The sequence below is a fragment of the Boleophthalmus pectinirostris genome, unplaced genomic scaffold (assembly GCF_026225935.1).
Source record: "Boleophthalmus pectinirostris isolate CB_2022bp ecotype Guang Dong unplaced genomic scaffold, ASM2622593v1 HiC_scaffold_21, whole genome shotgun sequence".
Taxonomy (NCBI): Eukaryota; Metazoa; Chordata; class Actinopteri; order Gobiiformes; family Gobiidae; genus Boleophthalmus; species Boleophthalmus pectinirostris.
In genome coordinates, this window is record NW_026571175.1 from 2,785,702 (window position 1) to 2,799,709 (window position 14,008).

Genomic DNA, 14,008 nt, shown 5'->3' on the forward strand with positions numbered 1-14,008 from the left:
AGCTCCTCAGACCTGAACCTGTACTTGATTATTGGGTACTGATGATGTCATAGTGATAATAGTAGTATTTGTTGCTATAGTAATAATATACACCTGTGTTAGTAATAAAAGTATTTCCAAATAAAAACCAAAGCTGTTTAACAATGTGTGTATAGATTTATTCCACTTGCACAATGTGGCGTTTCATTTTGAGACATTTCACAGAAATGAGATGAAGGACCAACATGGCCGACGCAGTAGAGATGAATAAATAACAGACACGTAAAAACAACACTACAGCATAAATAATGAGGAGTTCTAATATGAACACAGTGAGTTTCAGTCGTGATTCAGTGATTTTAGCGTTAGATCTGCTTTGTTCACACCGCAAAAAACAAATCTCGAGTCAAATGAAAACATAAAATTCAGAATAACGATCTGGATTTGTGTCGTTTTGTTCAACCGTTTTTCAGTTTGTGTTACATTTTTGACTTATTTGAAGATCTCACAAACTGGTTCAATGTGTTTTCTAAATATAAGAAACATGTCTTTGCAAAGCTACACAGTGGTTAGTGTTTCAGTCTCATAACCAGAAGGTCACAGGTTTGACCCCTGTGGAATTTTCATGTTCCTGCTTTTCTTCCAGATAAAACGTGTACAAAAATCTCCCCCTCTCTCAGTGTGACTACCGTGGTTTCATAGAAGAGAAATAAATGACCTACCAGTGGAAAAAACTTCAACTCAAGAGAAGAATTATGCAACAAATCTGTATGTAAAGCTAAAATAACTAAACAAGTCCAAGAGGGAGTATTCACTGTGTATTAATTAATGCCTGTGAGAGATCGCTATATTACTCAAGCATGCGTGGATGATTCTAATGATTCTACAATCTCTTCAGGCGTGTTTCTGATGAGAGAATAATGTTATAACAAGGTAGAAAGCTCCAAAAAGTCAGTTTGGCAAAATACGCTCTACTCAAAATACACCCACTCAAACCTTCTGATTACAAATATTTTGTTACAGTGTACAACAGTAGTATCAACTTTTGTCCAGTGTTTTGTGAAATGATTTTGGTTTTTGTTTAGTTTTCTCCACAGTTTAAACAATGAGGCTTATTCTGAAGTCTGAATTGATTAAAAGCAACACTGCGTAACTTTTTAGAGGCAATTCACCTGTAGATTCCATGGAAACAGAAAGTTAAAACTTCAGAACATTTACCAATTTTGGATTGTGTTCTTTGTTTAGTTTTCTCCACAGTTTAAACAGTGAGACTCATTCTGAACTTTGAATTGGTCTAAAGCAACATTGTGTAACTTTCTAAAGGTGGCAATTCACCTGTAGATTCCACGGAAACAGAAAGTTAAGACTTCAAATCATTTTAAATTTTTGGATTTTGATTTTTGTTTAGTGTTCTCCACAAACATGAAACAGTGAGGCTTATTCTGAACTCTGAATTGGTTTAAAGCAACACTGTGTAACTTTCTAGAGGCAAATGACCTGCAGATTCCATGGAAACAGAAAGTTAAGACTTCAGAATATTTCCCATTTTTGGATTTTGTTTTGTGTTTAGTTTTCTCCACAGTTTAAACAATGAGAATTACTCTGAACTCTGAATTGGTTTAAAGCAACACTGCGGCAATTTACCTGCAGATTCCATGGAAACAAAGTTAAAACTTCAAAACATTTTCCATTTTCCCAATTTTGGATTTTGTTTTTTGTTTAGTTTTCTCCACAAACATAAAACAGTGAGACTTATTCTGAACTCTGAATTGGTTTAAAGCAACACTGCGTAACTTTCTAGAGGCAATTCTGCAGATTCCATGGAAACAGAAAATTAAATCCACACTTGAACATTATAGCTAAAGGAACAACATCTCCGTGGAAACAAGCAGGTGGGGGTAGGTTTGTGGAGATGCAAGCGCAATTTGTGGATCAGAAGTTTGGAGGTTTCTTTCAAAGACAGTGAATCTCGTCAAATTTTAGAACGTGGACAGAGATAATTTTGGCTAAAAAGTTCCACGGTGGAGCTTTAAGCGTGTAGTCCATCTGTGGCCTCCAAGTTTCTCATTGTCCCCAGCCTCAGTCCAACATAAAAACCCGTATTCAAAGCACAGTTCCTCCTTGTATCTTCTCGTTGGTGGACCCAGAGCCAGAGAAGGTCCCGTCAGGTTTGAACTCTTCCAGATGTTTCAAAGACACATGGAAAAGTGGAGATGGTTCATGTTTTTAGCAGGTTGAGCTGTTGGGGTCTGCTCCTCTCTTTTCTCCTCATCCTCCACTTCTCCAGAATGGTTCGCGTCTGGACCACGGCTCTCAGCTTCGGGGACAGAATCACTGTGTGCCGCTGTGGGGGAAATAAACAAAAGAAAAGATTAGATTCAGAAAAATATAGAAGTGTGTAAAGTACAAAATAATGACTCAAGTACAAACGAGTGGTCCCAGAAGTAAAAAAAAGTATTTGCTGAAACTATTAAACGCAATTTGAATAGTCAGAAAAAGTTCATGTAACAGTAACAAAACAGTGTTGTTTAAATCTTTACAAACACGTTCTGAAATATCCTGTGTGTCAGATGCCCTCCCTGTGTCTCCATGAGGTCTTCTTCTGTGTAAAAGCTGATAACCCTGAACTTTAAACTTCTGAAAATGTTCTGAAAAGTCAACTTCCAATGGACCCTAGGATGGCACTTTTTGAAGTACCAACTGTTGATGTGTTTTAACAGTAAGCAAAAAATGTTCTGAGTTTTGTTACGCTACTGGCCAGGCACTTGACTTTACTGAATTGGAAAAGCAAAAAAAAAACAACCCACCAAAATCTTTTGAGAGCAATGAAGCAATACTTAGAATTAGAAAAAAGTAAGAGAAACAAACTTTTATGCTATCTTCAATCTTTAAATGACTCTTTTAATAGTAGGTAAATATTGACACAGCCCTATAATATATCATTTCTAAAATTATTGTATATTTATTTATTTTATTTTTTGTGCAGGTGTTTTGTTATTTTATTTTATTTTATTGTATTATAATTTTTTTTTTAATTGTAAATATTTCATATTTTTATTTGTGCCAAACTGTTTTGGTACAGTATTTATTTATTTATTTATTTATTTCGGTCACAGGTATATTTTGACATTAATTAATATTTAACATACACAGACTGAAAAGGTGCAGGCTGAAGCTTAAGCTTATTCTGCCTTTACCCTTTATTCCTTTGTCAGAGCTTCATCTGACACCAGTTCATCTTCAAAAATACAGCAGGAAGAAACAAACAAATCAGAAACAGAACAACAAAGTTCTACAGCACAAACTAAGTCTCATATTTCATGTATCTGTCCAGAGTTAAACATTTAAACTTCTTTATGAAGTGAAAGAAAGTGGTGCACAATTTGAGGTTTTCTGTACAGTTGTTCCAGAGCTCCAGCCCCTTTAACAGATTTACACAATTTCATAATGTTTGTTCTGATTTTCTTTTTAATAAACATGGTCGTGCCTCTGAGCTCATATTGGCTCTTTCCGGATTTTGAATATGTTCTGTAATGATTTTGACAGGAGATTGTTGTTTACTTTGAACATGATTATCAGAGTATAAAGGTCGACTACATCATAAAATTTCAGCGTTTGAAGCTTTATAAATAACACATTGGTTGGTTCGTTATAAGTTGATAATGTGATGCTCTTATTGCCTTTTTTTGCAGGTAAAGACTGGATTTGTATTAGTCTTATATGTATTGCCCCAAATCTCAATACCGTAGGTTATGTAGGGCATTACCAGTGAGTTGTATATAATAAAAAGTCTGTTTTTATCTAGGGTATATCTATATTTATATATAATTGTGATCACTTTGGATCATTTATTTCTAATTGTATTTATGTGTGATTTCCAGTTTAAATTATGATCTATAGTTACTCCTAAAAATTTATTTTGAAAGACTCTTTCTAGTGGTGTATTATTGAGCATAATTTGTACATAATTTTGTACATTCGGTTTGGTACACGGCTGTGCACGAGTGAGTTCGTTCAACTTTGTATGTGTTTCCTGCAGTGCTTTATAATTAAAGCACCCGCCTTGACAACAATTGCCCCCCCGCCTTGACTCTGTCCCTCTGAACCACATGAATCTTTGCAAAACTACAGTCGTCGTGACCCCCATACACTCTTCCTCGCCAAAGTGTATTTTCAGTCGCTGGGGACGTTGTACCTACAGCAGATCTGCACTTGACAAGTTGTTTTTTCTGGCCAAAAATCTGAAGATTGTACCCCAGAGCATTTTATCACCCAAGAATCAGGTTATATTTACTTGGTTAGTAGTTAATAGTTGCTTTACCCTGATGACAGACTCTGCTCTGGTTTCTAAGAGTTGTGAAAAGCGATTATAACCTCATCGTGGTGAGTAATTACTATGCGCTGGACCACTAAAACTGTTTACAACAAGAGAGTTTTGTTTTCTGTGTTTTCAAGGCGGTAAAAATCCGGTACAGAGACTTGAAACCTGGAGTGATTCTTTAGAAGAGACACAAACATTCTTGATTGTGGTTCCTCCGGGAGCTCCGCCTCGCCTTAATGTGTGCCCTCAGGTGAATGCGAAGTGTTGGCAACGATCCGGAGCGATTCCAAACTTGTTTTCATGTACGGATAATACTTTAGCTCGCCGTCTCTCACTGCTTTCATTCTGCACGGGTTGATTGATAAACAAGAGGAAAGTGCTGATGGATTTTGAACTTTTGTAATGCTCTTTCAAACGACCTCAACTTGTTATTTTTGGCTCCCTATTTTTGGCTCCCTACATATGTGAATTACCGATATTTAACACATGTTTCCCAATATTATGCAGAATACTAAGGGCATCTGACACACATAGATATATGAGAATGGGAGGGCATCTGACACACAGCAAAAACTGGAGGCTTCAAATTTCAGGGTAAAGGTTCAGGGTTGATATAGTTGAATTTAATGTTAGTGCTAGTGTTCATTCAACTTTCCTTAGTGTTAATTCAACTTTCACTAGTGTTAATTCAACTTCCCTTAGTGTTAATTCAGCTTCCCCTAATGTTAATTCAACTTCCCTTAGTGTTAATTCAACTTCCCTTAGTGTTAATTCAACTTCCCTTAGTGTTAATTCAACTTCCCTTAGTGTTAATTCAACTTCCCTTAGTGTTAATTCAACTTCCTTAGTGTTAATTCAACTTCCCTTAGTGTTAATTCAACTTTCCTTAGTGTTAATTCAACTTCCCTTAGTGTTAATTCAACTTCCTTAGTGTTAATTCAACTTCCCTTAGTGTTAATTCAACTTCCCTTAGTGTTAATTCAACTTTCCTTAGTGTTAATTCAACTTTCCTTAGTGTTAATTCAACTTTCCTTAGTGTTAATTCAACTTCCCTTAGTGTTAATTCAACTTTCCTTAGTGTTAATTCAATTTCCCTTAGTGATAATTTGGCACCTCAGACCCACCACTTCAAACTCCTGCGAGAGAAGACCAGTTTGAAGCAGTTTTGTACATAATTTCATCTTAAATTAACTCAAATAAAGTGTAAAAATAAAACAACTCTGTGTGTTGTTTAGCTAAATCAGGATAACTCTACAAAGTGTTATTTGTTTACTCTCAAAATGTTAATCTAACTCTTGATTTTGGAGTTAAACAGGAACTTTAGTCCAGTGTTACTTAATTAATATTTCCAAAATCTTAAATTAACAGATTGGACTCATAAAAACTCTGAGAAATTGTTCAAATTGACTCTGTGAGAGTTAATTTGAACGCTCCACTTTTTGCTGTGTACATAAGAACGGGAGGGCATCTGACAGTAATTGTGTCTTCTTTTCATTTGTAACATTCCCTTCTCTTCATGACGCCGCACGTTTGACAGACGATGTCATTTGAAATTCTTTGCGATTTTGAGGTTTTTGCCGTCGGCTTTAGCGAACAGCCGACTCGGAGCTGACACGCGTCATCTCAGTCTTCACTTCTGGAATGACATTTTTCAACTAAAATTGTCGAATTCATCACGTCCAAAAATGAAACACAATGTACCAAAACAGCCCTTACGTAAGAGTCACTGAGTGTGTTTGGAAATAAAGCTGGACTTGGGTTTGACCTAAAAACCACAGTACCAGAATATTGGCTTTACGAGTGCTACCTTCAATAAACAAAACCAGGTCTAGACTAAACCAAAACTGTATGATCAGGTCTAAACCAGGACTACAACAAGGACCAACGCATGTGTAGACGAAATATGACATCACGATTAGAAAGAAAGGTGTAATGAGGAATAAATGAGGACTAAAAATGACCTAAACCAAGCCTGAACCCTGTCTAAACTAGGACTAAACTAGGACTAAATAAGATCTAAACCAGGTCTAACCCAGGACTATACCAGGTCTAAACCAAATCTCATCCAGGATTTAATCAGATCTAAACTAGGACTAAACCACTTCTAAACAAGGACTAAATCAGATCTAAACCAAGCCTGAACCCATTCTAAAATAGGACTAAACTAGACCTAAACCAAGATTAAATAAAAACCAGGTCTAACCCAGCACTATACCAGGTCTAAACCAGGACTAAACCAGGTCTAAACTATGTAGTAACACCAAATTAAATTAACTTAATTGGACTAGGTCTAGACCAAGTCTAAATCAGGACTAAACCTTGTCTAAACCAGGTCTAAACCGGGACTAAACCAGGTCTGAACTGGGACTAAACCAAATCTAACTCAGGACTAAACAAGGACTAAACCAGGTCTAAACCAGGTCTAACCCAGGACTAAACCAGGTTTAAACCAAGTCAAAACCAGGACTAAACCAGTTCTAAAAAAGGGTCTAAACTGGGTGTAAATCATGTGTAGCGCAGGTCCTCACCTCTGCGCAGACGTGAGGGGTGGAGGCTGTTGACAGCGGCTGCTGGAACACTCCGGGCTGTGGACAGACGACATGTTTTCAGACTTCTCCCTGAAACAGACACAAACGCTTTCAGGAGACTGACGCTGACTCACCGGGTTCAACTATTACAGTAACAAGGCACAACAAAAACACGCAGGGAAACACTGATCTCACGACAGAAATCATCTACAAACACCTCTCTTTAGTTCAGCTCTCAGACTCTCGACTCGTGGTTTGACAAAAATGTTATAACTGTCAGAACTTGCTATTGCATGCAACATTTGAAGGACTTTTCCCTTTCAAACGATGTCATAGTTTGTTTTCAGTTGTTAACAGCTATGGCAACGCTTTTCATCTTTCAAGATTCTGAACATTCGATAAGATTACTCAACTTTGACAGGTTCAAACTTTTTTTTTTTTCTTCGTTGTTTGTTCAATATTAGGGGGCGGATGGTTCTAAACGAATCCCATTTTAAACCTGCTGTAGACTTGTAGATGCAGTTCTGGTCTAGTCCAGGTTAAGTTTTGGGTTTAGTTCTGGTTTAGTCCCAGTTTTGATGTGGTAAATGTGTAAATGTGATAAAGCCTTAGTGTCAAAATAAGCTTATACAAGAGTTTCTATGGTATGCAGGGTTTGGCTATTCACTCCCAACAATAGTTTTTGATCAGAAACAGCAAATGGAACTTGGACAACTGAAAGAATCTTTTGGGAACTTGCATTTGTTGATTTCATGTTTCATCAGGATTACCACAATATGATTTTAGTAACATTCATTCAGATATACTTGATTTCTTTAAAGTTACTGCACATGGCACGTCACCTGCATGATTCCGTGGAAAGTTAAAACCACACTTTAGAACCTTCTCCGTGGATTTCAGATTCTAGGATGTGATTATGTCATACTTCTGGATGGGGGCAGAAGTATGTTTGAACTGTTTGAATCGTTTTGGTTGTGGGTGCAGTGTTCGTTCACACTAATCCGATTGAAAACGGCTCCAGAGACGGAACGATCTGGTGCCTCCAGCTCCTACGAATCTGAGTACAGATCTGATCCGGCACTGTGTGGACGTCTGAAAACACTGATACTCTGATGGAGGTCTGTGCGTCACGAAGTAATTCACCGCCAAAACACTAAGAGGCTAGAATATATGTCCATTCATATAAATGTGTGTCTGTGTGTACGACCTGCAGACTTATAATCTCTGAAAAGTTTCACATGAACCATCTCCAACACGACAGAAACACAGAACAGACTCACCATAAGCAGAACACCCCTCTGTCACAGAAAGAACACTCATATTCCACTGAGTCATGCTCTTTAGTCCGACAGAAGCTGAACTGCATCAGCGCACAATAGCGAGCTGTTTTTTTGAGCACTTAATTTATGCAAATGAGTCATGTGGTCTTAAGTTTTGTTTCTTTAAAATGTAAACAAATATGCTCAAAGCTGTGTGGATAGGGAAGGATTGCGGTCACAGAAACGACGTGTGTGGACGCAGATCATTTCCGATACGGTGATACGGTGATACAGTGATTCATTTAAGTATAAACGTAGCCCCAGTTTTTCCTTTTAATTCCATTGTACTTTGCCATGAAATATCAGGAAGGTAAATTCACAAATATGGAACTTGGAACTTTGGAACTTGGAACAGGTGAACAATACAAATTTTAGCTGTCCCCATCTGTATTAAATAATATTGGCCTATAGAATGCTGTGATGTCAACTGAAATACAGGAATATCCAAAGGAACAACGTCTCCATGGAATCAAGCAGGAACATTTTATGTTCTCTCGAGCTTAAACAGAAGCGTAACCCACCTGTGCTCTTGTGTTCGGGGTTGGCAGAAGTGGTCACAGGTCCGGTCGTCCCTCTGGAGACACACGCAGCGGGTGCTCTCGGTGCTCCTCGACCCCGGGACAGAGCGCCTCCTCCTGGGAGCGTTCCCCAAACCGTACGACACCACCCTCCTAGAACGAAAACACGCGAACATCAGCACACGGTCCAGGTATCCAAACGATCTCTAACTATTATTGTGTGTAGTTTTATAGTTTCTTTTTAGCTCTTATGTCACTCTCTTTCATTAATGCCACAGGATTTGAATAAAAGTTTGATTTACATAGACATAGACTGTCTTTTTGTGTCTTTTAAAGAAATGTGAACTTTTTGGGTGCACTGGCTTTCACAATTGCATGCTGGTTCCAGTTTTTCTGTGTTATGACGTACATCTTTTAGGGATGGGACAAGATCTCTCTCAAGATCTTGAGAGATTTTGTTCCAGGTGTTAACATTTGAACCGAACAAAAACGTGTTAAGTACCGATGAGTTTAATCTTTTACAGTTTCGAAACAAGTACTAGAATGTTAACAAAACTATGAAATCAAAGAAATTAAAAATGGTGAGACCAAAACTGGAAACTGAATCGTGAAATTGAAATATTAGAAGTTATGTTTAAATCTCATGTCTTGTCTCGTCCCATCCCTAACGTCTAATCACATCAATATTCATATCTATTATAATGAGCTGAGCTTTGTTCCGCCACATTCCAAACTATATGAGGCGGTCACCTTTCACATGTGTGTATTTACTAGACCAAAATGAGTTTATTGCTATAAAACGACTTTATTATAGAGCATTTAGCGCTCTTAAACTCTCCAGATTTGCTGCGTCAGGTGCACAGTGTTGGCTACGTTCAACCCAAATGAATGACTTTGCAATATGAAGATTTCTTATCGTGTTTTTCTTATCACAATTTTCACAACAATAACACGCAAACCTTTAAATGCTACTGGAAGCGTCTGGTTTTACGCGTCGTTTCCAAACTTGCTTATTCTTTGCAACATTTTAAGATCGGATCGGATCTAAACCAGGTCTAACCCAGGATTAAACCAAGACTAAACCAGATATAAACTCTATATTAACACCAAATAAAATGAACTTCATTGGACTAGATCTAAACCGGGACTAAACCAGGACAAAACCAGGTCTAAACCAGGTCTAAACCAGGACTAAACCAGGTCTAAACCAGGTCTAAACCAAGACTAAACCAGGACTAAACCAGGTCTAAACCGGGACTAAACTAGGTCTAAACCAGGACTAAATCAGGACTGGTCTGGCTTTACGCACCGTTTCCAAACTCGCTTATTCTTTGCAACTTTCCAAACAAAAAGATATAAGATGTTGTTTTAAATTGTTAATCACTATGACAACGGCCCTGAACTGCACTCATCGTGAGCCCCGTGCGCAGACTTACTCGGGCGTGTTGACCCAGATGATGTCCAGGTGGCAGAAGTACACGCACTCTTTGTCCAGGAACGTGGCGCACGAGCAGCGCTTGGTCCGTACGCGCCCGCCGCCGCTGCTGTGGGTGGGGGAGAGGTCGCGCGGGTGCTCCGTGGGTGCTGCCAGACCTGGGGGTACGAAAACACGACATCAGCACGCGGCTCTGATCTTGTTACCTTTGGATGTGACCGTGCGTAAAAGTGGGAATATTCGATTCAGTGTAGTTATGTATTGCCCAAAAGCACAAAAGCAGTCACCTTGCAGGACTTAACACTAGAGCTAGATACATTTTGAACAGAAAATTACTAAATTAAACAGTGATCAAAAACAAAACATAAACAAAACGCGCGCATGACTCTAAGAAAAGTAACGAACCAAAACGTGTGTCCAATGTGCGTAAAGTGCGCGCGTCAAAATCGGGACTAAACCAGCACTAACCCCAAACCTAAACCTGGATTAGACCAGAACTAAACCAGGACTAAACCAGGACCAAGCCAAGTCCACATGGGGACTAAAACGAGCTCATTTTAACACCAAATAACAACAACAACAACAAGTGTGAACGCACCGTGAGATAAGAAACGAACTCAAATACGCAGAGTTAAATATTAAACTAAAAAGAAACTATTTACGATGTATGTGGTGGTTAATTGATAAACAAGGCAAACAATGAAATTATTCCTTGAAACACACCGCTCCCTTTACTGCTTTTAAGAACAACACGTTTATTTTGATAACACCAGACTTTTGTTTGATATGCAAATAGTTTTACTGATTCTTTTTTGATTCTTTTTTGCACGTTTTTAATTTTTGCAATGAGTCTTGACTGAGGTTTTAATTGCACTGTGAAGCACTTTGCAACGTGGTTTAGAAAAGTTAAAAATTTAAGAATGAAAATATGCTCTTAACACACGAATTTACTTCTTAATTCGATTATTTCTAAAAAAGCAAGCGTTAATTGCTATTCAAATGATCGAATTTTCACAAAAAGACGCACTACGCACCTGCGCTCAACACGACAGAGAACATCCCCAACACCGCGGAAATCAAAAAGTACAAATCCATTTTCAGAAAAGTCTCCAAAAGTCGCGTGTAATCCACAAAATATCTAAAAGTTCTTATAATATTTCCTCCGTTCGCTCTTGCGCCTTCAGCCGTGCGTCTTGGCGCGCGTAAAAGTATCCAGAGCGAGTCTTGGTTCAGTTTGTGTCTCCACATGTGCGCGCGTGGCTTTATACGCAGGTCCCTCCCCTCTCCTCCGCTCCCTCTCTCTTTCCCTCCGTCTCTTTCTTTCCCTCCTTCTCTCCGGGTGTTGTTGTTGTTCTGGCCCGCGACACAAAGCGCTTCTCCGGCTGCGTGAGGGCGATAAGGCTCGGGGCTTGGAGCTTTCTCATCTGTGGTTGAGAAAGTGCCAAAGTTTAATGAGGCGCGGTGAGGGAGTCTGACAGCAGGGGGCAGAAGAGAGCGGGGCTAGTCAAACCGCAGTGTTTCACCACATATTTGCAGAATTGGGAGACAGATTTAAGAATCCAGATTTAACTTTTTTGGAATTTGAAGGTGCATTGTGTAACTTTCCTGGAGGAGGGTCTGTCAGGTGGTTGGTGGTTCAAATCCTGCTCTTGACATAAACATCATTGGTTGAGCAGTCAGATCCACTGACCCACAGGTTGGCTGCTGTCGTTGTGACCTTGAGCAAGACACTAAACCCACCTCACCCCCAGTGTCTGTACACTGGTGTGTGAACGGGTGAGGGGCTCCTTGTTGTAAAGCAGGCATGTCCAAACTATGGCCCGGGAGCCAAATGCGGTCCTCATACAAATTTTTCTTGGCCATCAGACTTCCAGATGAATTGGCCCAAATTACCTTGCATCAATTAAAAAAATATATTTTTTTTTACTGCAAGTTTTTTGAAAATCTGCCTTGATAAAGCCAATATTTAATATTTAGTGTTTGGCTTTAAGGATCTTGGCATGAATAAAAACTGATGGCTCATTCTAACATGATAAACATGCACACATTTCAATTATTCCCTGTACTGAGTCTGGCCCTCGATTGGCCCTCTGCTTCATCTGTGTTTAAATATGTGGCCCTTGATGAAAAGGTTTGGACACCCAGCCGATCCTTTTTTCAAGAAAGCTGCTTTTCTGTTGTTTACAGTGTGTATGTATACCTGATTATTGTTTCTCTCTTGGCACAAGCTCAAAATAAAAATGAATGAATCAATCAATCAATAAATTTCATAGACATATGTCACAAAGATGTTTTACAGAGTATTATTCATTCACTCCAGACCCAGTGGTGGTAAACTACTATTAAACTACTAACTGCTGGAAGTGAAGCTGCAAATCTGCTCCATCAGTCCCTCCGACCACCACCAACACTCACGCTCAAACCACTTTCACACTGGGCAATGTAGATGAAGTGTCTTGCCAAAGGACACAATGACAGTTTTTGTGACTGGTGCCCCCCTGTGGCACCTGATTTTCCCAGAAGTTTCCCATCCAAGTCCTGACCAGACCCGACCTCTGACCTCCTGAGATCTGAGGGGATCAGGTTTGACAAACTGAAATGGCCACAAACTAAAACAACCTGTGATTGAATAAATGTAAAGTAGAGCTGTTTAATGTCACACTGTGGAACATTCCAGGCAGAGAAATGAGCAATGACATCTCCTTAGAAACAAGCAGGTGACAGACCCCTAACCAAAACGTATTTTATTAGAGAAAAAAAAAAGGAACAAAAAGTGTCAAAGTGTCTATTTTTTTAATACGTTGTTCACATTCTAAAGCAGGGGTGTCAAACATACGGCCTGGGGGCCAGATCCGGCCCTCCAAGACCTTTAATCTGGCCCTCGGCTGATTTTCAACTAAAATATTTTAATTATACTTTCTATTAAAATCTTGTTAATTTTCTGCGGTGTTTATCACAGCAGCGTCTCCAGCGTCTCTGTACGTGGCCCCTCCCACCAGAGCAGCACAAATGAAGACTTGTCTCTTTCCAAACGCTCTTAAAGGACGATCGTTTTGACTGTTGACCGTGACACCCTCATCAGAAAAATGTCCAACATGAGAAAAGTTGGACGCTGAGTGCAAGATACAAGTTCATGTTGAAACATTGTGTTGAAATTGCATTTTTCTTAAAGTTTCAGGTTGTTCATAATATTATAAGATTTTGTAAAAGAAAGAGTTCATCAATTAAAAAAGATTTCTGTAACAGATTTGTGTTTCTCTCCACAAATATTTGAACTTATTGTTATTTTTGGGGTTTATATGACATGAGTTTTCTGATCCGGCCCCTTTGAGATCAAAGTAGGTTGGATACGGCCCCCGGACCAAAATGCGTTTGACACGTCTGCTCTAGAATGTGATGACGTAATAGTTACACATGGAGGGCAGGGGCCTGTATAACTCTTCACTATTTTTGGAAGAAATCTCCAAACTTCTGATCCACAAATATTTCTCCTTCTCGTTATTTGTTTGAAGTCGGCTCCGCAAACTTGTCATATTAATCTTACGGCTTAAAGTTCTTTCACCTGACAACAAACACATTTTTGGCGAATACTGGCACCACTTCCTGAAGCGATTATGAAAAAATAGTTTCTCTTTTGTTTATTTACACTGGCAGAGATTACTTTGAACTTTGTGCCAGTTTTTGTTTCATGTGGATAGGCCCAGTAATTACAGATATGAACCATAAACCAGGTCAACAAATCTGCATCTGACAGTTCCACAGCAGACTCCACCTGAGAACTAGTATTTTCCCAAGAACACAGGGATAATATACAATGACCAAAGCCGGAATTGAACCGTCAACAATCCCGGTAACATGTGGGTCAAATACATTAGACACAATTTCCTGTGAAGTGTAAACCTGAATAA

At 38.9% G+C, this 14,008-nt stretch overlaps 1 protein-coding gene across 1 annotated transcript; it reads right to left on the reverse strand.

Annotated features, from left to right (window-relative positions):
* Positions 1-1,864: 1,864 nt before the first annotated feature.
* Positions 1,865-11,319, reverse strand: edn1 (endothelin 1). Its single transcript, XM_055157576.1, has 6 exons — positions 11,135-11,319; positions 10,102-10,258; positions 8,669-8,818; positions 6,829-6,918; positions 2,729-2,753; positions 1,865-2,323 (listed from the first exon to the last, which is right to left on the reverse strand). The coding sequence occupies exons 1-6, from the start codon at positions 11,193-11,195 to the stop codon at positions 2,198-2,200; spliced, it is 609 nt and encodes a 202-aa protein (XP_055013551.1). The 5' UTR covers positions 11,196-11,319; the 3' UTR covers positions 1,865-2,197.
* Positions 11,320-14,008: the final 2,689 nt, after the last annotated feature.